We start from the raw sequence: 23,539 nt of genomic DNA on the forward strand, positions 1-23,539 counted from the left end.
TTTAAATTATATTAATAATATATAGATTTACTAATATCTACTAGAAATAATTAGATGTAATTAAAAGATTTATTTTATAATTTTATATATTTATGAAATTAATAAATTCTGATATTTATATAGTAATTTATAACTAGAGTTCTCCAGGTCGTAATTTTAATTAATTTTTTAATTTAAATTAGAAATTACTAGATTCTTTTAATAAAAATTAGTAAAAATACTGTAAATATAAAAGCTTACCAGGTTTATTACCTGGTAAGACAGTATATTTTTACAGCTTAGTTTTTCCAATAGTCAGTACTAGTAATAACCAGGTCCCATACTGGTAAGAACCAAAAATACGTACAACCTGGCGACCTGGGGACCTATACACCCGAATTTCTCCTTCTACACACAAGACGTCATCTCGCACTGTGTATGCTGTATGGTATCGGTAATACTATCTAAGAGCTCCCTGTATGTAATATTAATCATCAAGTTAGTTACCGTACACCACGTGCTCATTGGCGGTTTGGCATCAAAGGAAGCAAACATCCCCACGATTTATCAGGAACATTAAGACTAGTAGCAGCAATTCCTTTGCTTGTCAATTCTTCTCGGCGTTGATATCACCAGCCACTGCTCCGAGCTTAATTCTAGCTTTTCTCCATCTGGAAAGGCATCTTGATCTGGTCAGTATCATAATTACCCCCTTTCAGACCTTGTAAGCTATTCAAGAACGCACCTGTGGCCCCTCCCAATTCTGTATATTCTCCTATAGTGGAAGCCCCTCCGCGGGGCAGCTTGATTTATATAAAGGATGAATAGCCTGATCCTGAATATTCCTTGCAATTCCACTGAGAATTCAAGTCTGTTCAAGTCATTTCCTTTCGCCTTCTGAACATTTCCCTTGGCACTACTCTATCTAATTCGTGAACAAAGAAAGAACTAAGCCCCTCCCTGCTGGACTGCAAACACGGACAGACACAACGCTGTAGATCGTTGAGCTTCAGAAGCAGTTCAGCTTCCACAATCTTTCTATCTCAAGCACTCTGAAGAGCTTCAGGCTGCTCCAAAACCATGGCTTTTCAACCTACTCCGGCGGACATTTCTGTCGCCATTACCACGCCCATGGCAAGTTCCAGTGCCGAGCCACGCTTGCTAACAGAGCGTCGTATCACTCCCACTTGGAGTGTCTCGCAGCTTAAGGGCAAGCTGGAGACTATGACAGGCGTACCTCCCGGTAGCCAGCGGCTGCTTCTCAAGTCCCCTGGTCGTCCTGACCAATGGGTTGAAGGCGACGACTCCATCATTGGGGACTGGGGGTTGATGAAGGGTTGTGAGATTGAGGTAGGTCTTGTTCTTCTGTTCATCTCAATTTTTGGAATCCTCGACATTCTCCAGTCTCTGGGATAGTAGATCCTGGTCAATGATCGGTTTCGATTTATTACCCGCTCAACGAATCCATGTGTTGCTTCATTGAAGCCCTTGGTTTTCCTTTTATTCATCTTGGAAACACGTCTCAAGCAGGAAATTACCAACTATATCATGAGCATATACTCATGTCTCAACCTAGGTTCACGACACTCGTCCTCAAGCAGCCCGGCCAAATTTCACCGACCTATCATCCGTCGAGAAATACGTCCTTCCTACATCCACCTACGAATCACTCTCGAACTCTGTTCTAGCATGGAAGAAGAACCAAAAACTTGGCCGGTTCGATCCGAACGCTCTAACCCCGGAAGAGTCGGTTCGTCAGCAATCAGAGAGAGATGCTGCTGAGATTCAACAGAGAGGTGAGTAACCAGATGTCCTTGATCTTGTTACCCTGATCGGGGAGTTGGCTTCGCGAACTTTCCACTCGAAAAGGACCTGTCCTGGGGCTTGAAGCAGATGAATTCTGATGATTTTACTTATGTAGGTATTGCTGTTGATAAACGTGCTATCGTCTTGCCCTCGTCCCCGCCTCATATCCGACGAGGAACGATTCGATTTGTTGGTCCAGTGCCTACGATCCCTTTCCCGGGCGTGGACCCTAAGAAGGTGCAGTTAGATCCCGAGGCTCTCCCTCTCTGGGTGGGCATTGAGCTTGATGAGCCGTTGGGGAAGAACGATGGCAGCGTAGGCGGCCAAAGGTTCTTTACCTGCCCGAATAAGACTGGTGTTTTCGTGAAGCCCGAGAAAGTCGAGGTAGGAGACTTCCCGCCGTTGGACTTGGATGACTTGGATGATGAATTAATGGAGGAAATTTGATATGTTTCTTCCAAAGCGTCAAGTATGAACACACGGATTAACACAAAAATAAAGCAAAGCCTGCTACAATGTACTCCTAATCTCCCTCAAGTTACTCCGAAAAATCTACAGCTCATGTCCCCTTGTTCATTGATAACCCACTGTCTGCAAAATAAAAGGGGAGAAGAGAAGGAAAGAACACAGGAGAAGAAAAGAATGGGGGACGAAGCCTTGAGGACGTGAGCAGACTTCCATCCCAACAATTTCACGTAACTAGCGCTAATCCAGAGGTCAAAGCCCGGTGCTGGGCAGGATATAGGTGGTGGGTGTTTCAAGATGATAGGAGACGTATAGAGCGAACTCGGACACAACGTTTCATACGAGATCACGTTGCCTTACGTCCGCCTGCTTTCTGTTTGCCCTTCGGTCGACCTTTTACGCCGGTCGGACGGCCAGTCGGTGTACTTGAATCCCCGTCCATGGCTCCGGGTTTGGTTGCCGACCCGGGAGCAGAGTCGTCGTTCTCCACTGGGACGCAGCCTTGTGTGAAGAACAGCCGGGCATCCTTATTCTGCGTATTGGCAAAACTGTAATAGTTGCCTGCAAACTCGATTAGGATCTCCATCGGTACGGGGCCAAGTCTCCCATATTGTCAAGGAAAGTTGTAATACGGAGCTCACTCACCTCTTGGTACCTGGAAGACACATCCTTTGCCGGCACTGAATCGTACACCGGAGATGTCTACTTGCACCCGACCCTGGCAGATGTAGAAAACCATGTGCATCTTCTTAGAATTTTTGGGCTTCTTAACCCCTCCAGGCGGCAGTTCCACAATCCCAGAGCCCAAGAAAGGCGAACTGAGAAGTTTGGCAAACCGCCACGAGGAGTCCTTGACACTCCTTGTCTCCATTCCAGCAGGGGCGTACGCAAGGTCTACGAGCGACTACGTTAGTATACGGCAACCATAGTTAAAGGAGAGTACATACCAACGATCTCCTCTTCTTCACCAACCGCCTGGGCTTCCTCGTCCCACCTCCTGATATAGCCATGCAAAATCCCGCTTTCCTTCTCCCAGGGATCAACATATCCGTCTTCTTCATCCGAGGAATCGTCGTTTTTACCCTTCCTTGATTTAGATTTCTTATTAGGGCGGCGCTTGTTCGATTTCTGTTTCTCCGGTTCGAGTTCTTCCGTGCGAATGATCTCCTTGATGGTCGATAGCGGATACCGTTGGCCCTCCACAGCTTCACCATCGCCATAGACGCATCGTTCATTTCGCCAGTATGCAAGAGGCCTGACAGAAACACGCCCGGATCGTGTGTGGGTGGCAGCGCCTTCGGAAGGAACTTCGCGCTTCAGGATATAGAGACTCCGACCCTTCAATGGCCCTGTGCGGTTGACATAGTTCTCCACCACCTTGTCCAGCTCTGCATTGCCTGAAGGACTTGGGTTTTTATCAGCTTTGTCCGATACCCTAGGCTTTTTCGACGGCCGTTCTTTCTCCACTTCATCGCTAGACTTGCGTTGCGTTCGCGGCGGCCTCCCAGGACGTTTGCGTTTTGGTGCCGGCTGTTCTTCCTCATTCTCCTCAATCTCCTGCGCCTGCGCAGCCGTGGATGCCCCGGCCCTTGCACCTTTCACATCTCTAACAACCCTTGGAACAGGTTTGGCCTGTCCTCTCTTGCTGCGGGATTCGGAGACGGTTACCGGCGAGTCCAGGTCGGCGCCAGTGTCATCTTGTTCATCTGCATGGTCGTCCGTCGAGGCATCATCGCCTGCATTGAAGCTGTCCATAAAGTCATCGTGTGTCTGTGCAAATGAATGCCCGTTCTCGTCTCTGTTTAGCTGATTCTCGGTATCGCTATCGGAAAAGCCGGAGTCCATAGGCTCCTCTGTTGGTTCATCATTAAGTTTGTTGTTCCGTGCACCATTGACTTGGTTTAGAACCGGTGGCGCATTTATGGAACGACTAGTAAGTGGAGATACATCTCGTCGTGATTCCCCCCTGGCACTCCCCAGGCCTTTACCGTCTGAGGGACTGGAAGACGGTTGTTCGCGTTGCGGGCTTTGGGAGGATCGCAAGCCGGGAGTCCTCCGAGGTGAGCCAGTCAGCCCGGTCTTCATGGGAGAGCGCGCAACAGGAGGCGGGAAGTAAGAGCTCCGTCTGCTCTTTAGGAAATCGGTGGGGTTCGGACCATTCCCTGCCAAATAGTCATCATCGTTAGTATTCAGCTACAATAATGACGAGCTGTGAAACGCACCTTCGTCGATAGACATGCCATCCGAGCCGGTAGAATCCTCAGCTCGGTCACTGAAGCCATTCTCTTTTACGGGCGACGTCTCGGGCGAAGAGAATATCCCATCAACTTCTTCCATTCCATATTCATCACGTTTCCCTTCCTTCAACATTAACCCCGTGCGCCTGTGACAGTCACCTGCATCAGCCTCCCGAAATTCTAATAGGTGGAAGCGACTTGAACGGGAGCAGGGGATAGAACAAATACTGAACAGGGGTGATCAATGAGAACTGGCATCGATGATACCGACCTTCCAGCTTTGCCAACATTGGCATAATCGAACTCGCGAGCCTTCGCAGGGCCCCGGGGAGCCATTGTTCCGGAGATTCGGGAGCTGTATGCGGCAGCTTTGAGAGAGGCAACGAGAGGGGTTCAGTGGTGGTGAGACGCGTACGGACCGGGCAGGGTGCGCGGGAAACCTGCCGTGTAAAACGTCAAATAGGCGACTGTAGGAGATCACAGTAGTTGCGATTTAGCGGAGAGGGGAAAGAAAATCCCAGGTCTTGGGGATGGCAAATGAATGCTGCGGAGGGGAGTTGGAATCCGTGAGGGCGGCGAACAAACACGCGCGGAAGCGCCGCTAGTCCGGAACCGTTTGGGACGCGTCCAGCTTTCACTTTCAACAATTCATCTCAGTTGCACTCCCCGACTACACTTTTCTTTCCCTTTCGTTCGCTTATCGTGATCGCAAAGTCCCGCCTGGAACCAACACAATCATGGGCGATTCAGCAGACAACTCCACTGGCCCTCCCCCCGGGGAGTCTCCCGTTACTGCAACAGGCCTCTTCATCCCTCCAAGTATAGATCACTCTCGGCTCTTCGCCGGGGAGTCCTATGCTTACTATTCACCTTGTCCTCCTATCATTGCAACCTCCAAAGGCACTGAAACTGCTACGAGCTCTTCACCAAATCACCTTGTCTTGGGCGTAGACGAGGCCGGACGCGGTCCAGTTCTAGGCCCCATGGTCTACAGCGCTTTCTACTTGCCCCAAGATCTGCACCATTCCCTCTTGACTCGTGATTACAGCTTCAACGACAGCAAAGTTCTCACGCCCGGCGTGCGCGCTAACCTCATGAAGCTACTATGCACCCCGGGAAATCCCTTACACGAATCCTGCGGATGGGCCGTGAAGCTACTATCAGCGCGTGACATCTCGTCCGGTATGATGCGGCCTGGAGCGGGAGCTTATAACCTGAATGCGCAGGCAATGGATGCTACAATTGAACTCATCCGTGGGATCATTGAGGATCGCAACATGGATGTTCGAGAGGTCTACATCGATACGATTGGAAACCCCGCAACCTACCAACAGAAACTCGAAAAGATATTCCCATCACTCAGAATCACCGTGGCGAAGAAGGCCGACTCGTTATATCCGTGCGTGAGTGCTGCAAGTGTTGCTGCCAAAGTCACCAGAGACGTCGCATTGGATCTCTGTCATCAGGCTATATATGAAGACGTCCATGCGGAAGATGCATCAGAGGCGGTGATGCCACAGAGTTGGGGAAGCGGCTATCCCTCTGACTCAAAGTGTGCCAATTGGTTGAAGAAAAACATGGATCCGATCTTCGGATGGGGTAACGAATGCCGATTCAGTTGGGGCACCGCAAAAGAGTTGCTCGAATTGAAGGGAAGGCCAAAGGTCGACTGGCCTGGAGAAGAGGAAGAAAATACGCAGCTCAGGGACTTCCTCTTATCTTCAACCAGTAACACTACTAAAGCTCAGCACGAGCTGCTGGAATGGTACGGGTCAAGGTCCACTGAGGTCCTTTCTTAGCCAAACATGAGTTTATCCTACATCACACGCAGATGCGGAGGTGACGATAATAATGACCAAATGATACCCACTTTCTTTTGCAACGTGATTGCTCTTAGGTTCTATGGAAGCATATGAAATTGTTGTATTTTGCACTTATACGGGCAAGTTGAAGCAAAAATAGAATATAGCGATTTAACATATTAAAAGGGGATAGCTTGGGGATGGTAAGCCATCGGGTATCTAAGTTAAGTACGAGAAGACAGGCTGTGTGAGGTACAGAAGGCTCCCGAGGTAAAGCAAAATGCTGGCAAAAATGGCAGAAACATCTGACGCTGGCAGAACAAACACAGCGAACTTCACAGTGTTGTAGTCGCAAAGTAGTAGTTGTCCCAAAGATACTCGTAATCATCAATGACACTGCCTACCAAATCAAGCAGAGGTTTGCCCCTCATCTTGCCGGTCAGGCCTTTCAACCAGGATCTGTGTAAAAGTCAGTACAATAGTCTATCTCCTTGTCGGTAGTGTGGGAAAGGCGGGAGTGCCATACTTGGTAATGTTTTCATAGAAAGCCCCACGCATAAACCACCAACCCATCGCCCAACCTCTCTTCTTCAGTTCCTCCCGCTCCAGCCCGGTCAATCCCCGAAGGCCGCCTGCAACTCTTTCGCGAAGATCAGCTTTGGCTAGTTGTCGACAGCCATACTCCATGCCGAACCCGATGAGCCAGGGCTTCCAACTCCGCCTGTCTCTGCAGTATCGTTGCAGCATGAGCGCATAGACTACTGGTCGGAGGATGTATAGAATCTCGGCGAATTGGCCCTGGCCAGTGACTCGGTGCAACAGCGTTTTTGGTGGCTTGATATCGTCGGCTGTAAGTACTTTAGATATCAAGTAGTTCGAAAGGTCGTCCACATTAGGCAGAGAAGGAAGCGACAGGCCTGTGCGAGGCATAGTCCAGCACAAATCCGACGACTTTTCGCTAACAGGTGTCTGCATGCCATTCCAGTCGCTATTGTCCTCCTCTTCCAGCGATCTGGGATCTACTTCCCGTTCAGGAAGTGGAGGACTGACTAATGGTCTAGAGTTGGTGAGACGAAGGAGCAACAGGCGACAGATGGCCTTAGCGGCTTCGATTAGGACGATGACACGCCAGCGCACCTTCTCTCCACGACGCCTAGCCGCCATCTCCCACAGCAGTTCCGTATACTGAATCATCTGTAGTGCGATGGCGATCCTCTGATACAGTGAAGAGTGGGAGGTCCAATACTTCGTGTAGCGCGCATGAGGCGATGGTGTAGGCCGCGGGATCGTTGAAGGTAACCTAGAAATGACTCGCGAAACCAAAGAGTCATGGTAGAGAGACAGAAGCTGTACCCCTGAATGCACTTTTTCGCAAAAGTCAGTATTAAAAGGACGGCTGCTTCGTCTAGGAGGGAACCATTAGGAACGCTTGAATAACGTACCGCACTCTGAGCTTATCTCCGAATCTCGGTATCGTCCTACACATTGTCTTCAGCTTTCCATTTCCTCGGCCAAGTTCCCGTACCTCAAGCTTCATGCACTAACCTGGGATGATGTATGTTAGAGACCTCAACGCGGACTCCACTTGGCCCACAGAACTAGCATTCTTCGTCACGAACTCCTCGTACAGTGGGAGCCATTTGGAAGGTTGCAACAGTGCGGCAGGTATCGGGTTTTGGGCGCGCCATGATGATTCCATTTTCAGGGCAAAACCATGAAAAATATAGGGTGAGCTTGATGTCTTTGATATCAAGAAGTGCCTTGAAAGAATATGAGTGGAGGTTCCCCCAAGCGTACCCAGTCGTGTCAGCTGGGCTGGAAGAACGACTTTATCTACGGCGTGAGCTAGTTCCGGGTGGGTAGGGAGAGGTAGGCCGAGGTAGGCACCAGGGTAGCGGCTAAGGCACGTGTCGGTAGCTTGCCAAGAAATGCGATCTTGCAATAATACAGTGACCATATAAGAAAGCGACTTGGACAAACAAGCGATAATGCTTGGGTTATATTGGAAGTCCCGATAGAAAAACATTGGCTTCTATCTACTGCCTAGGTAGCTTTTGTGGAAGTTCTCCTGTAAACCCAAGCGCAGCCCTTAAAGCCCAGTGAACTGTGTTCACTCATCTGCAAACTTCCACAGGCCACCGGGACGCATTGCCTCTCGATATCGGTCTCGCACCTTCTCCCTTTCAATTTCCCTTGCCTCCTCATGATCACGCTGCAATTCCTGTGTATCAGGCATATCTGTGCGCCAGTATCCCGGTGGCGATCCCGATCGCTGGTGGTGATGCCTATGCTTCCCAAACCGATTGGCAATGAGCCTGGCGTTCGCCTCTTGCAGAAGGCTCTTTCGATCCTCCGTGCTTAGTTTATCGAGTATATGTGCTTCCTCTCCCAAATAGTCCTCCAGAATCTTCCGCTCTTCCTGTTCTCTGTCCTTATTAGAGGTTGCGTTCGTCGGAAGACCGCCCAGGCGTGCCATGGCATGGAACTTGCCTCCGCAGCAGCTGGGGCGCATACAACCCTTTGCACACTTGCGCTCGTCTGTGGTGCGGATGACACTGCTAAACGCAAAATTTACCCCTTGATTATAATTTGGATTAATCCTGAAATGGGTGAGTTCGAGGCAATGCAGCGGCAAAGTTCTATATGGTATACGCGTGGCGTTCTCCTTTACCCGTTGTGCTTCGCTTCCCGAAGACGAGGTGGCCTGAGTGAACCCATGTTGAATATCAAGTTTCGAACTCCCCTGCATGATTTCTGATTCGGCATTTGTCTGTCCTCCGCTGCTATTATTAGATGTTTGTGACAAAGTTCGTCCAACAGAAGGAGAGCGCTGCACTGTGCGGCCCCTTGTGAATTCTTCATTCATATTCTTGGGTTGGAGCTGTTGTTTAACAGGCACCGGTCCTTCAAGAAGTCCTTCCAGTCTCTGTACGGCAAATTGGCCTTCCTTTCCTGGGTCTGGATGTGGCGACCTAGATTCAAATGCCGACGTGTTAAATCGGTTTGGTGTAGCGAAGTTCACGTCATTCTCTTCGCCATCCTCAGCCATCGCCGAGATGGGGTATTTGAGTCTCGGTTTTGATCCCTTCGCGGCTGCTGTGCCTAACCGTTGATCATATCTATTGACGCTTGTGTTGCCATTGACCGATTGCAGTACCGTGGGTCGTCTCGAGAATGATTGAGATGTTGCTGGGGGCAGGCCTTTGCGTCTGGCTTCAATCGCTGGTGAAGCCGCTCGCTCGGAGCCAATTTCCTTATACTTCTTTCTCTTAGTTGGCGTTTCAACCAAGACACCAACCTCGTCTAGGTCCTGGGTCCCAATAGCCCCGCAACTGGATAATGGCCCCCCCAAAGGGCTAGATGACAAGCCCTCGTCTTTGATAGGAATAGGCTGGCTTGAACCACTGTTACCATGATTAGGGGCATTATCGTGAAGTGTTGGGCATATTTGATGAGGCGGTTGTGATGCTGAACGTTTTCGTTTGATAGTTGCGGCCGGAGCAGTTGCACTCTGAGCTGCAGCTGGCTCCCTTGGCACGTCGGCATTCGAAGATTCATCATAAGCACCTAGTCCTAAAGTATGCATAATAGGGGCGGAAGCTCCTCGCAAAACTGGATGCATGGCCGATTCCGAAGAGTTTATTGGTATAGATGTTGATAGATTAGTGAATAAGCGTGAATGTTCTTCACAGCTGTTTCTCTTAGCCCGCTGAAAATCAACTGCTTCTCCATCGAGCACCAATGTGAAATTGTCGCGGTCGAGGCTCTTTCTCCAATGCATTAATTTCTTTTTGTGACGTTTGACTTGTCTCCTAAGTTCGCCAGAGGCTTTCATAAGCGTCTGAGCTTCTGTGTAAAGCGCGGCATACAAGTCCCTCACAGCCATTATCTCAGTAGAGTCGAAGCTCTCGGAGTCCCTGCGGTTGGCACATATACGATCTATAAAACGATGCGGCGCGTACGTTGCTTCCAGTTCGATGGACTTCTGAGCAGTAACTTGGTCTTCAGTGGACCCAACATCCCCGAGACGCAGCTCATCCCGTAGAAGAGTAACCTCATCCTTTAAGGCTGTCAATTCTGCATCCGCTCTTTTCCGTGCTTCATCTGCAATTCTAAACCTCTCCTCGGCCGCCTGCACCTTCGCGTCTCGGAGAGCAAGTTCTTGTTGAAGGGTCTTGTGAACATCTTTGAAACAATCGCCAAAGGCTTGGGTAAGAGAGATTTGGAACTGCTCAAGAGCCTCCATTGGTTAAAGCCTATGCTAAATACAGGAGAGGTCTCCCGGATGTATGTAGTAGCATAGGGCGGCTGTGACACGCGACTTTGACGCGCAAAGATAGATACCCGCATTAATACCAGTAGTTTCCTGATTGTATGAAGTACAGAGGACCGCTCTATTACCTCGGCACGTACCGTATCGTTCGAAACATCGGTCCGCCATACATACCGTATCAACCACCCTCAGATAAGCCTCCGCCCTGACATTATTAGGCGGACAGGCGGAATAGGAAGTGGTACCTCCGTCTCAAGAGTGCGTTCATCCAGCAAGCACTGACTTGTGCAGTCGGTTGTTCCGGATTTCATGACTGCCTTTACCCCAGCATTGCATTCCCAGTCACAAAATGCCAAAGAGGCGCAATGTTGAAGATCTTCCCCCGCCAAAGCGTCTCCGCATGACCCCCAACGGCCATCTCGATCACATATCCAGACTGAGTGACGAGCTCCTACTTCATATATTGTCTTTTCTTCCCCTCCCCTCTCTGCTTGTCTGCCAACAGTATGTCCTCCTCATTTAGAGTGCCGGCCTCACAGCTCATCACTTCTCCCCACATAGACTCTCGCGTCGGTTCCATGTCTTAGCTGGAGATTCGGAGCTCTGGAAAAGACAGTATTATTCTCGATGGGTACGGCCTCGAGCGCGTCGGTTACCAAATGCTAGGCGTGCACTCTTATCCCGCTCTGAAATCGAGTATTCGCCTAGGGTGTCTACCTGGCTTGACCACAGTCACTTGGCAAAGGAAGGGGTGGCCACAAATTGGAAACGACAGTATCGTCTCCGACACAACTGGTCGAGGGGAGTCTGTCGGGTCACAGAGATCGAGTTTCCACAACCGCTTCGTCGACAGATGCTAGTAACATTTTGTGCTGGCATTGTGTTTACAGCGGATTCAGATCACGGCTTAAGGGCTTGGGCCGCCGAAAAGCCTGAACAATGCTTAGCAAGGTCTCCTTTGGCAAAATCGCCGTCGCGATCGTTACCCGCTCCCACAGCAATGGCGGCTGCAACGAGCGGTCCACAGCAGAGCTTGATAGATGTTACAATTGGTTTTGAGGATGGCCGTCTCGGTGTCTATACTCTAGACACAACAAATTTTTGGATTGAAACGCGCTTCGTCTACGTCGAAGGCACCGGTGAAGCCATCACGGCAATGGCCTCGTACTCCCCTTTCCTGCTTTTAGTTTCTCAACACAAGGTTCTATCTCTGTATGAAACAATCACAGACGAAGACGGTTGGTCATTAACTCCACGACTACTAACTACTCTCAAGGCGGACAGTATATTGGAGCCAATATCGCTATCTGTCCGCGCTGCGGGTCCCAAAATAGTAGCGTCTATAGTGTACAGTTTTTACCATATAGGCTGCGGCTGGTCACTAGGTATTCAAGAATTGCAATTCGGCTTGGACGGTCAGCAGCTGAGCTCTCGGCTTGCTACCACAGTCGACTGCCAATACGGGATTGTGTTACCAACTTCTCGCGGCCGGTCAAAAAGGGACTATCGCACCACAGATGTGGTAGGCTCCGGGAATGAGCTAAATACAAGGCTACCCGGACCTTCAATATCACACTATGAACCACCAACCTCGGTGTCTTATTCTCATCCTTACCTTTTGACTTCGCACGCGGACAATACCTTGACTGTGTACCTTGTGGTCTCCACTTCGACGAGCCTTTCCGTGACAAGCTGCCAGCGTCTCTGGGGCCATACATCGTCCGTCTCAGCCGTGCAGGTTAGTGATCGTGGTAAGGCAGTTTCGGTGAGTTCTAGAGGAGATGACATCAGAATATGGGAACTCGAATCTTTGGTCTCTTCACTCGGAGGGCACAGGGCGTTAAGGGACGGGAATAGCATCCGAGTAAGCCCAGGGAATAGGGCAGATCAGCGACATGACAGCCTTGACTTAGTGTCGGAGTCTTCTCAGGGTCAGCTCAACGCAACCCGATCAAGCTCGGTCGATAATACCTACGGGTTAACGAGGATGCACAACTGTGTTGGATTCGACGATGAGCGAGTCCTTCTACTCCGCGAAAAGGAAGTCGGGACGCAGATGCTCGAATTATATGACTTCACGTGAAATGACAATTTTGTAATCTATAGATACCATAGATCAGAGTTCAAGCCTGGTCAGGAAACCCCTTATGAACTACCTGCTATCCAAAACGTCTAAATATGTCGCTAATAAACTTCCAAACGTCCATTCGAGAAGAGGTATTCATGGCAAAAGGAATCAGTAGGATGAGAAAAACCGAAGAGTAAGCGTAGACCATTCCGGATCGACATGACAAACCTCAAGTTGCAAGCAACCAAGGTGTCCGGTCCCGGAGAGGACCTTGGGAGGGAGCCATAAGAGTCACGGCGTAGTTTAAAGCATTACCATCCTGCCCTGAAGTAACGGATAGTTTCCCTCTCCTCGTACCTTTCTTTCTCCTGCGGTCATGCTCGATGTTATTTACTGTTCGACACGAGCGGCCTACTAGGGGACAGTCTCGTCATACTGTCCTCACTTCTACCCTGTGATATATGGCTGCGCATACACTCGCTAATTGAAAGGCATCAAATTTATCAGCACCTAGTGCGAAATAAATTTCAGCGACTGATGAGATATCATCTTGGATAGGATGAGCCTGCTTTCGTCCTCGTTGTCGCGGAGGAAAAGCAGGAGTAATGTACCAATCTCACGAAGGTCTGGTTAAGGTCCCGCCAAAGACCCCTCCTCTCCTTCCTCATCGTGACTGCTGCGATCGCCACCACATGTACGGGCATAATGGCGGATCGCTAAACGCTACCTGGAAAAGCTAAGTAGGACTTGGCTTAAGGGCACAGCATGGGTGTGGGTATGGCGCGAAAAGCCAGGATCACACCCAGGTCTGGAAGCGGGCAGGTGTTGTGTGTTGCGGCCTCCCGGCGTTAAAGCCCTGCAGGAACCACGGGAAGCGCTCCCCCGCACCGACTGTCCGCATGTCTGATTTATTTTTCCTTCTGGTTATTATTTATCGGCGCTAGCAAGAAATCCCTACCTAAATTTCTGATCGCCCAGTTTCCACCCCCCTCTCAAACCCTCACCTGGCCATCACCATCCTCTCTCTTACTTACCTCTTCACCCCAAAAGTTCTTTACCAGTTCACCTACACCCTATATTCACAATGAGTTTCCAAGCTGGAGGTCGTGGCTGCTTCAACTGTGAGTCCCTGCCCCCCCGCTCTGTTCCGTCGATTGTCAAACCTGAGCCCTTCGATTCTGTCATGCACCTTGTGTGCCTCCATTCCCGCAGCTCCAGCCGAGGGGGAGAAAAAAAACGGTTTTTCTTGATCATGATTGCCCATCATCCACCGAGTTTTACTTGGTGTCCTCAGTTTACAGCTGGGATCCCTTGAATTTCCATGATCACCTATCTATCTTTTCCATTTTTCTCATAGCGAATGGTCTTGCCGTCTTAGCGCGGTGGCTACCATTCCTGCTGAAGCGAATTTCTGGATTGGCACGGAAAAGCTAACAAAAGATCTTCATTCATTTTAGGCGGTGATGCTTCTCACCAGGTAAACCTTTCCCTGTCACCATCGTCTCCTCATACCATCCTCGTCCAGCATTTTCTGGGATTGTCTCTATAATCATGGTTTGGCCACGTTCTAATCTCTAATCTCTACAGGCCCGTGACTGTCCCAAGAAGGGCACTCCTACCTGGTATGCTTAACTTGCACTGTCCATTTTCCTCTTACTGTAAACATTATTGACGAAATTCGGTAGCTACAACTGTGGTGGTATGTCTCCCGACCTCGTCTCTACATCAATGATCAATCTCCCTCGTTCCTTTTCGTTCACTGGCCCAATTCATTGCGCCTTTTTCCGTTGATTCTTAGCCACTCTATCTAACCGCACCTTTGTACCATCACAGGACAGGGACACGTCAGTAAGTCAACCAGCAAATTCTCCAGTTCTCCGTCTTTTGATCATATATATATCTTCCTTTGTCTTGCCGAGATGCTAACACGCCTATCATGCAGGCCGTGAATGCACTGTAGCACCCAAGGAGAAGTCCTGCTACCGCTGCGGTGGTGTGGGCCACATCTCCCGTGAGTGCCAGGCTAGCCCCGCCGAGGGTTTCGGTGGTGCTGCTGCTGGTGGTGGCCAGGAGTGCTACAAGTGCGGCCGTGTCGGTCACATTGCTAGGAACTGCCCTCAGAGCGGCGGCTACGGTGGTGGCTTTGGCGGCCGTCAGCAGACTTGCTACTCTTGCGGTGGCTTCGGACACATGGCTCGCGACTGCACCAACGGCCAGAAGTGCTACAACTGTAGGCTACTGCACCCTTCACAATCTCTCAGGTTCAGTCAGACACGCTAACACTGTATTCCTAGGCGGTGAGGTCGGCCACGTCTCCCGCGACTGCCCTACGGAGGCCAAGGGTGAGCGGGTGTGCTACAACTGCAAGCAACCTGGTCACGTCCAGGCTGCTTGCCCTAACTAAATAGTTGATCTGCATGCTGCATCGTTTGTCTTCTGTCGCGCTATCATACGCGAGACCAGGATATCGGGATGACCTTTATCGCGCTCGCCGTGATGATCTACAATCTCTTTACCCCGATTTCTCTGGTCTAATGCACGACTTGGCTTGCGAGCCTGTCTCTGATTGACTTCCTCCGCCGGCTGACAATGATATCCAAAATGATATCCAGTTATCGTGGAATCAGACGGATGAAGTCCGGTGTTCCAAACAATAAAAGCGGGAGAATCAGTTTGTAAGACTGATAAGTGGTGGCCTGGGTTTGCGGGTGGGCAAACATGTGAAATGATGTGTAATGCGGAAGAAAACTTGTCCACAAAACTAGCATATGAAAGCAATTTCAATTCCACGGTTCCATCTTAGTCAGGCCTTTGCCTGCTCGGCATGTACCTCCAGGGAATCGTTAGGGGAGTAGTCTTTATCTGTCAGAAAGAGGGTGGAAACAATATTTTTTGGTGATCATTTTCAGTTCTCCGTAGCATCAGCTACTTGCATCAAAAATTACATTATTCTAAATACATCATAACGCCGCGGACTTTAATGTATCGGTCGCCGTTTGTGGGAACACGTTCAAGAACTGCAGCTGCACATCATGGCTCTCTTGAAGCGAGGGACATCCCCACAAAAGCGCTCCTCTTCATCATGATTCTGCCCCCATTCTTCATTGAAGGGATTAAGTGCCATATGCATCACCCTTCCGAGTACCTCTCGATCTCCACGGCGTTCAACACGTTCAATAACTTCATCGAGGATCCAGCCGCGAGGCAGAAACTAAAGAAACATAACCACCCATTAGTGTCGTGGCGGGCCAGCAGCGAAAATGGTAATGGTAGGCTTACCTTTGGGTTTGTACTCTTCATGATCCTTTGTCTTTCCAAGTCTTGATCAACGCCCCAGTCTTCTATAATTCGTTGTCTCCACTTGTCAAGCCAATCTCCGACTCGTTGCCTCGCGGAATCCTCGGTGTATCCGATGCCACCAAACCCTTCGTTATGAAAGAAGATAGATGCTATCCTCTCTCTCGTCTCTTTCGTCTCTATATCCGACAGCGATATGTTTGACAGTCTTCGGAAAAAGTGATTGAAGTCTAACTCCAAAGCTTCCAATGTATCGAGCAGTTCCGAAAACAATACTTGGAAGTCAGTTTCCTTATGGCTGCGCAAGCCTAGCCTGTTGCTCATGATGCGTTTATATTCGTTCAGGAACACCATCCTGAACTCCTTGCCTGTTCGGTCAATGATCTCCTCCGCACGTTTGATGATGGCAGGCGCGGCTTCCTCTGTCACACCATCCTTCACAAACTCTTCCTTGTCAACGTCTTCACCTGCACCAATAAGTTCTCCGAGTGACTCGCCGAGCCTAACCAGATTCCACCAGATGATGCTAGGTTGGTTCTTGTAACAATATCTCAGGAGATGGTCATCATGGTTAGGCGTGTACTGAGGATCGAAGTTGTCCATGAACGCGAATGGGCCATAATCTAATGATAGGCCATAGATTGAAGTATTGTCAGTGTTCAACACCCCGTTCATAAATCCATATGCTTGCCAAGCAGCAACGGTTTTAGCATTTCGTCGTGCAATTTCACGGTACAACCTTGCAAACCGATTCTCTTCCGAGCCTGGCGGCCCTTCAACTTGGTCCCAGGATACATGTCTGGGAGGGTTGTCTACAGTATCAGATGACTGACTCTGGTCCAGCGGCAGCATAGCGGGCAAAGCCTCCCAGCCCTGGAACACATCCTCTGCGACATACGTCGCCAATTGTCTAATCAGCTCACGGTCTCCTCGTGCCCGTAGGAGGTCAAATGTTCCGATCCTCAGCCACGATTCAGCAAATCGAGCAACTATAGCTCCGGGCTCCAAACGTTCGCGCAACACCTTTGACTGAGGCAATAGGGTTATAGACAAAGCTCGAGTGGTTGGAACACCAAGTGCAGAAAGGGCTTTGCTCGCAGTTAGTCGAAGCTGCACTAATAGGACATGCGGAAGCAATACCTTCCGATACTATGTATTCCCTGATGCTAGAGCGAAGCACAGCCTTTCCATCGGCGAAGCGGGAATAAGGAGTCCGCCCCGCACCTTTCAGTTGTAACTCATAGCGAGTACGGGTTTTCGGGTTTGTGGTTTCGAAAAGGCTGATTGCACGCTGGAAAATCAATTATTAAGCTCCATCATTGAAGAGTTGTATCTAGAAACAAGCACTTACTCCGTCGCCGAGTTGCCCAGCCCACGAGCCGCTGCGATTTGTCAATTTCGAGAAACAAAGATATTTACTGTCAGGAAACATACAATTGCCATCCTTGAAGGTATTAGTGACTATTGATCTCCGTCTAAGAAATTGAAAGGTCTCCGACGTCTCTCACCTCCGTAACATTGTGCCCAAGGATATATGCCACCCTCGTTTTCATCCCAGTAAAATTCATTTCCCGCAACTAAAGCTTTGAACTTCGGGGAAAGCTCTTCACCGGGCTTTAAACCAAGATCATTCATGGCCTTTGGACTCACCCCCAGAAGTTCGCTCTCCTCCGCCGGCTCAGGTCTGACGAAGGTATATAAAGCACCTTTTACTAACCGTGGGCCGAGTGTCTCACGGGGAGCTCGATGTGACACCTCAGGGGTCTCAAAAGCTGGGTCGGGGGGAAGCTTGGAAGTGAAGACATTGGACTTAGGGAGTTCGGCCAACGAAAGCCCTCCGTTTGCGTCGGAGAGCTGCGACGCCATTTGAGTTAAGCGATTTCGACTGATCCGCGATGGATAGAGGGTACTGCGGGCCAACATAAAACGAGCGCGGAGAAGGCCAGGATGAGCGACAAATAAGCCCATGGAAGACCTAAAACAGTGAGCGAGGGATGTGTCAAATATATACGGACCCTCGACAAGCTACTTAGGCAAATAGGAGGATGGCTTTTACCGGGTTCTATAAGAAGAGTAGCTGTTAAGTTTAGTTTATCAGTTAGTTAACCGACGAGTACTCTCTGTATTAGCAATTGACCCGGGTCAGTTTAAGTAAGCCGGCGAGGCGAGACCTGGGCTATGACATCATTCTCCTCAACCATTTCCGCCTACCGATCCCGCATTTGTCTGCCCCTTGATGGACTACACGCTGGTAACGCAATGTCTACCATTGTAAAATAGAACCTCTTCGTCGGACTATGGTGGGGCAAGGCGGAAGGCTCGGAGATTCAGGACATGCGCAGCCGCAGCGCGGGATGGAGCTGGATGATGGCTTGTGGAGCCGGAGCTGATCCGATCCGGTTCGTAGTACGGAGTATTAATACATCATCCATTCTGCACCCGAGTATAGAACTTCCAAAGGTCTCCTCTGCCTTGCGAAAGAAAAGAAAGAAAGTGGGGTTGGTCGTGTTTACGAACAAGGATATCACCACACCAGTCATACTGAATAGCAACAAAGATGGCCAACACCCTGAAATCTATGCCATCCGTCAGGTTGAACGATGGCACGTGTGTTCCCCAGGTAAGTTGTGGGAGCAGCAGACTCATTTGCAATTTTATCCTTCTGGCAACCAATTCAGTTACCCTTAATAACGGAAGCAGCTTGGATATGGCTGCGGCACAGCTTGGTATAAGAAGGAAGGAGACACTAGTATCAACCGGGAGCTCGTTGAATCCATCAAAGATGCTATTCGACTGGGGTATCTCCACCTTGATGGCGCCGAGACTTACAGAACTGAGCCTGAGCTTGGTCTTGCTATCAAGGAGAGTGGCGTGGAACGAAATAAGCTATTCGTAACCACCAAGGTGAGCGTAAATATCGCAGATATTCCGAGGGCAATCGACGCAAGTCTAGAAAAGCTTCAGCTGGATTACGTTGATCTGTAGGTGATCGGCCCGCCAATATGTTTCTACCGGCTCGAAGAACTTTGGTTTACTGCCAGATGCGAGGACTAACGGGTGTTACATATAGGTATCTAATTCACTCGCCTTTTTTCGCCAGCTCAGATAGCGACCTTCAAACAGCCTGGGCTGCTATGGAGCAGGTGAAGGCCGCTGGAAAGGCACGGTCAATCGGCGTGTCTAACTTCCTGCAAAGCCATTTGGAGGCTATTTTGGAGACAGCCACAGTTCCGCCATCCATCAACCAGATTGAATTCCACCCCTATCTACAGCATGGCAATCTACTCGACTTTCATAAGAGCCAAGGCATCCAAACAGCCAGCTATGGGCCTTTGACTCCTATCATCCGATCAAAGGGAGGGCCAGTGGATGACCTGCTGCCACATCTGGCTAAAAAATATGCTGTCAGTGAAGGGGAGATCCTCCTGAGATGGTCCATAGACCGTGGCTGTATAACAATCACGACTAGTAGCAAAGAATCCCGCTTAAGCAGCTACTTGCGCGCCTTAACCTTTCAGTTGACTCCTAGGGAGATTGATGACATCTCCGCTGCGGGGCAGCAGAAGCATTTCAGGGCATTCTGGCAGGGAAAGTTCGCGTCAGAAGATCGTTCGTGAAAAGGATTGGTCGTATTTGTATACAGTGTCAACTCAAGCCTGTTCTGAGATTGTTGGATGAATTTAGATTCAAGCCTGGTGATTTCTAAGAACCCGTCAAGCCAATGGTATTTGAGCGCATTGCCTCTAATGCGGATTTACCGGTGACAACCAACTACTAGGACATCCAGACCTGAGTCTTCCGTTTGCCACTGCATACAGATAGGAACAAAAAGATCGGGGGCCATGGAGCATTGCAAGCGGTACGTAGTCGGAGAAGACTGGTTGAGAAGTAAGAGCTTCAATCTTCGAAGTATGGTACGGAGTAAGGTGCCTAGTAGATAAGCGGAGGAGACCCGCTCTAGACTAATCATAAGCAAATCAATTACTGCCAAGCGTTTCCGCTTCGACCGCCAGCCAGCATCCCCAGTCGCGACTAAGCCCCCCCAACCCACCCTCATTGTCGGACGGAAAGGCGATCCCATCTCCAGAGGAAGCTCCTCGGCGCTCTCCTTCCTTGTCGTCTATTCCTTGCTGTTACGCCCACATCAAAACTAGCGAGCCAGAGGCTCCCGTCCTCTATCCTTATGGCCTCGAGAGTCTCATTCTAGCTCCGGCATACATTGGCTGTTTGTCGACGCTACTTCTGTACGACAGGTCGGGGCTGGTTTCTTATCGCGTTCCCCATTCCAGCCAATTTTGTGCAGTTTTTCCCGCCAGCTGAATCTAGACCGGCTGGCTGTGGGTGAATTTATTCGGATCCAAAGCGCTTCTGTTGTTGAACGCTCGTTTATTTCGGTCTCTCTCTTAGCGTCACAGGTCGCAGTTTTGGGGAGGGCAGTCGGCAAAGGCCAACGAGGAGCTCAGTCCGCTCGGTATCCAGATTCCGACACGGGATAGAGGGAAAGGGGAAGACTCAATAAATAATACGAAGGCGCGCTGGCAGTTCTTGAAAGGTGACTTTTCACAAGGTCACACTACGTGGTCCCTGAACCTGTTCCTGGGAAGTGCGATGTTCGATAGTGGCGGCAATTGAACTCCAATTCGCGTAGCCACATGATACTGGGAGCTAACGCCATTCAGGGAGGTCAAAAGAGAAGGAAGGAATACTTGGTATCGGTTCATGGTCAGTCGAAAAGAGCTTGCTCGCCGTCAGCCACGTAGGCTTTTGATCAACGGACTGCAATGTCGGGGGACCAGCCCTATCGCTCCGCGGATGATGAAATAAAAGATCCCAAGTTCATTAACGAACAGACACATAACTCCGGTCAATCTTCAATCGACCAACGATTGAAGCGGCTTAGGGAAGAGATTCTTCCGTTCTACCCCTTCCTGCTCACTGTTCCCACTGATGTGCCTTTCCGCCTGGGGAGTCGCTTTGTCAACAACTGGGCTGTGGGTAATGACGGGCCGTTTACACCGGAGGAGCAACAACTACAATATATGACATTCCTTACACATCACGAAGGAGATTCCTTGCTAGTGGCTGTGGGTGACTGGTCTGACGCGACAGGAAACGTCATGTCCGATCAGCGTTCCGGAGGCCAGAGTGCTGCAAGCACACCATCCATCAACTCGGTGAAGAAAAAGATAAGTTTGAACGACTACAAGAACAGAAGGAAGAGTGGCGCCTCCGCTTCCCCTGTCGGCCCTGAAGTCAGTAAGCAAAGCACCTCAGTCCTTGATACCCCCGATGCAAGTCAGCGAGCTGCTAGGGCTAGCCTTCCTAGCAATGACTCGCAAAAGCCCGTGGGAAAAGCTCCCGTCCAATCGCGAGCTTCGTCTAACCCCGGGGGCATCGAGCGCAAGCGCCCGTTTGTCGATGGCACCACCGATTCTTCGAGGTCACAGCATAAGGTCGCGGCCCCCAAAAAGCCGAGGATATCTCCGAGTCCTGCAAAGACCGACCGGCTGAAGGGTAACGGCTTGCCTGCTCTCCTGTCACCGACCCTTCCCCCTACTTCAAGCAGTCCAAGACTGCCTCGGCTTCTGTCTCCTACTCTTCCGCCTGATATTGAGAAGGAATTAGCTGGGCTTGGAGAAGGCCTCCTGGGCCTAGTATCATCACAAAGCGACGGCGCTTCGAATAATGATTTGTCATCGGGATCAAAAATTCAGAAGGCCAAATCTGCCGTTCACGCTCCGTCACAGCCAGACTCGGCACACTCTTCGGGCTTGCATAGCAAGCAATTTTATCATGGAAATGACAAACGACGGCCCTCAAGCACGGATGTCTCAACTTTGGACAGTTCTCTGGCCTCCAAAGGTAATCCAAAGAACCATGCCGGAAATATGATGTCAAGATCAATCGGCTCGCCACCGGTTCTACAGGATACCTCGGCTAGAATGCAGTTGGTCGTGAAATTGAAATATGGAAGATCAAACCGGAAGCGGATCGAGGCTCTCCTGAAATTTTCTGGCAAAAAGAAACCGGCCCCGCCGGGGTCACCTGTGAAGAGTGCGCTAGACATTGAGCCCTCTCAGACTCAAAAAGCCAGGCAGGTGGCCGCGAAGGCTCCAGCGTCGGAACATCCCGATCACAACAAGCCACAACGGTTGGAAGGAAAAGGGAAGCATATGGGCACAATTAACGTCTCTCGGGAGCACTCAAAAGTCCCTGAAAAGCCTCAAACGCCTATGTCTTTCTCCTCAAATCTAGCTGTGAATCCTCCAGACAGATCGAAAGCTAGTTCAACGACGCCGGTAAAAGACCCTAAGTCTTCTGCCAGCCGGTTTGAATCATTCAGCGGCAATGACGGAAAGCCGTCTTCTCATCCAGCCGTCAAGCGCCCCGGTAATTCGGCCACTCCTACAAAACTCGCATCTCCGCAATCGAGCAATACGGCATCACGTCAATGCGACCGTCGAGCTTGGAAAGATGAGTATCAGAAATATTCAAATTTGGGACGTGATTTAAAGCATGCTGCGGAGCGACACACAGCCAAAGATCACGTAACTACCGTTGATGAAAAACTCGCGGCCGCTACAGCAATTGAGGCTATTCTTTGCTTCATCGTGGCATTTGTTGCCGATGATCAGTCCAAAGCGCTATCCCGGCAAACTGCAGATTCGTCTTCCTGGCTATCTATCCTCGCATATTGGCGTGTTGTAAAAAAGAATAGCACTCCCTATCCGCGCCTGCATAGCCTCTGCCTCATACTTGGTGCTGTCTCTTATGATGCCATTCACGCACTTGATCTTGAGCGACTTGCCGCCACACCTTTACCTGGGGAGAACACGCCAGCCCCCACTCCAGGTAGCGATGAAAACGCTGCTGCATCGGAAGACCATAAGAAGAGCCGGAAAGAGTTTGTGGAGCTGAAGAATAGACCGCACGAGTGCTATAGAGAATCCCAGAAGTTATGGCTCGAAGGCTCACGCGGTCTCTGCGAAGATGTGCTTTCGCGTGAGTTTCCAAGTACCTGGTCTAAACGATCCAAGAATTTCTCAGATTTGGGAAGGCAACGCTTGAGAGCTGGCGACTATTCTGGCGAATTTTTTTTGCCAGTTGGACGGACCAACGCCCCCCTAGACGTAGTCCGGTTCAGTCACGCATTTCTGAGTGAGTGGTGCGCCAAGGAAGGTGTGGGATGGAACAGCCGACTCAAGCTGTAAATGTGACTAGTTCATCCAGGCGTTCTGCTATGTCGTTCGTGTCACAATCTGCGGTCCATTTCAATGGCTTTCAGTTGGCGTTTGTGGCAGCAGGCGTGTACAGGGAATATATTTTGCCTGCTGTTATTGTTACATGATACCACGGGTTGTATGTGCTTATGCTTAAGAGGAGGCAAACATTCATCTTTTATTTATCTGCAACGTAGGTCTGGGAGATACGTTGGGGGTGCAAGAATTTTCAATCGACTACGTGCTATATCATTTAGCGTACATCCATGGGATTGGAGCTTAGAATTTGAGACCCGGGCACTGGGGTCTGTAGGGTAATGCGCCTGTACACTTAGTAGCCACGTCTGGAAAGCGAACCTAACTACGCTACTACGCTAGTGGTAGTCATCTTG

General features: G+C 50.0%; 10 protein-coding genes across 10 annotated transcripts; 6 read left to right on the forward strand and 4 right to left on the reverse strand.

Annotated features, from left to right (window-relative positions):
- Positions 1-590: 590 nt before the first annotated feature.
- BO79DRAFT_204669 (TBCB family protein) lies at positions 591-2,232 on the forward strand (the record flags this gene model as incomplete). The annotated part of the gene is made up of 4 exons (XM_025681803.1): positions 591-671; positions 922-1,329; positions 1,556-1,775; positions 1,820-2,232. The coding sequence occupies exons 2-4, from the start codon at positions 1,060-1,062 to the stop codon at positions 2,230-2,232; spliced, it is 903 nt and encodes a 300-aa protein (XP_025534288.1). The 5' UTR covers positions 591-671; positions 922-1,059.
- Positions 2,207-4,998, reverse strand: BO79DRAFT_241151 (Cupin domain protein). The gene is made up of 5 exons (XM_025685089.1): positions 4,759-4,998; positions 4,473-4,633; positions 3,198-4,412; positions 2,896-3,144; positions 2,207-2,811 (listed from the first exon to the last, which is right to left on the reverse strand). The coding sequence occupies exons 1-5, from the start codon at positions 4,821-4,823 to the stop codon at positions 2,597-2,599; spliced, it is 1,905 nt and encodes a 634-aa protein (XP_025534289.1). The 5' UTR covers positions 4,824-4,998; the 3' UTR covers positions 2,207-2,596.
- Positions 4,999-5,160: 162 nt separating this feature from the next.
- Positions 5,161-6,348, forward strand: BO79DRAFT_211885 (ribonuclease H2 catalytic subunit RNH201). Its single transcript, XM_025683099.1, has one exon. It carries the CDS (start codon positions 5,225-5,227, stop codon positions 6,284-6,286), a length of 1,062 nt encoding a protein of 353 aa, XP_025534290.1. The 5' UTR covers positions 5,161-5,224; the 3' UTR covers positions 6,287-6,348.
- An 87-nt stretch (positions 6,349-6,435) lies between these two features.
- BO79DRAFT_204678 (peroxisomal membrane protein PEX16) lies at positions 6,436-8,093 on the reverse strand. The gene is made up of 4 exons (XM_025681804.1): positions 7,835-8,093; positions 7,732-7,767; positions 6,816-7,653; positions 6,436-6,748 (listed from the first exon to the last, which is right to left on the reverse strand). Exons 1-4 carry the CDS (start codon positions 7,986-7,988, stop codon positions 6,625-6,627), a joined length of 1,152 nt encoding a protein of 383 aa, XP_025534291.1. The 5' UTR covers positions 7,989-8,093; the 3' UTR covers positions 6,436-6,624.
- Positions 8,094-8,321: 228 nt separating this feature from the next.
- BO79DRAFT_182956 (SAE2 C-terminal domain-containing protein) lies at positions 8,322-10,535 on the reverse strand (the record flags this gene model as incomplete). Its single annotated transcript, XM_025680254.1, has 1 exon — positions 8,322-10,535. One exon carries the CDS (start codon positions 10,533-10,535, stop codon positions 8,400-8,402), a length of 2,136 nt encoding a protein of 711 aa, XP_025534292.1. The 3' UTR covers positions 8,322-8,399.
- A 304-nt stretch (positions 10,536-10,839) lies between these two features.
- Positions 10,840-12,645, forward strand: BO79DRAFT_204684 (WD domain protein; the record flags this gene model as incomplete). The annotated part of the gene is made up of 2 exons (XM_025681805.1): positions 10,840-11,066; positions 11,124-12,645. The coding sequence occupies exons 1-2, from the start codon at positions 10,912-10,914 to the stop codon at positions 12,643-12,645; spliced, it is 1,677 nt and encodes a 558-aa protein (XP_025534293.1). The 5' UTR covers positions 10,840-10,911.
- A 2,402-nt stretch (positions 12,646-15,047) lies between these two features.
- Positions 15,048-15,200, forward strand: BO79DRAFT_160819 (uncharacterized protein; the record flags this gene model as incomplete). Its single annotated transcript, XM_025679000.1, has 1 exon — positions 15,048-15,200. One exon carries the CDS (start codon positions 15,048-15,050, stop codon positions 15,198-15,200), a length of 153 nt encoding a protein of 50 aa, XP_025534294.1.
- A 440-nt stretch (positions 15,201-15,640) lies between these two features.
- Positions 15,641-17,793, reverse strand: BO79DRAFT_160847 (YdiU domain protein; the record flags this gene model as incomplete). The annotated part of the gene is made up of 6 exons (XM_025679002.1): positions 15,641-15,841; positions 15,910-17,015; positions 17,068-17,218; positions 17,279-17,309; positions 17,362-17,371; positions 17,436-17,793. 6 exons carry the CDS (start codon positions 17,791-17,793, stop codon positions 15,641-15,643), a joined length of 1,857 nt encoding a protein of 618 aa, XP_025534295.1.
- Positions 17,794-18,367: 574 nt separating this feature from the next.
- Positions 18,368-19,786, forward strand: BO79DRAFT_204690 (aldo/keto reductase). The gene is made up of 3 exons (XM_025681806.1): positions 18,368-18,547; positions 18,628-18,908; positions 18,998-19,786. Exons 1-3 carry the CDS (start codon positions 18,485-18,487, stop codon positions 19,542-19,544), a joined length of 891 nt encoding a protein of 296 aa, XP_025534296.1. The 5' UTR covers positions 18,368-18,484; the 3' UTR covers positions 19,545-19,786.
- Positions 19,787-20,708: 922 nt separating this feature from the next.
- BO79DRAFT_291189 (uncharacterized protein) lies at positions 20,709-23,310 on the forward strand (the record flags this gene model as incomplete). Its single annotated transcript, XM_025688965.1, has 1 exon — positions 20,709-23,310. The coding sequence occupies one exon, from the start codon at positions 20,709-20,711 to the stop codon at positions 23,136-23,138; it is 2,430 nt and encodes an 809-aa protein (XP_025534297.1). The 3' UTR covers positions 23,139-23,310.
- Between the last annotated feature and the right edge of the window lie 229 nt (positions 23,311-23,539).

The sequence above is a fragment of the Aspergillus costaricaensis genome, assembly GCF_003184835.1.
Source record: "Aspergillus costaricaensis CBS 115574 unplaced genomic scaffold BO79scaffold_55, whole genome shotgun sequence".
NCBI classification, from domain to species: domain Eukaryota; kingdom Fungi; phylum Ascomycota; class Eurotiomycetes; order Eurotiales; family Aspergillaceae; genus Aspergillus; species Aspergillus costaricensis.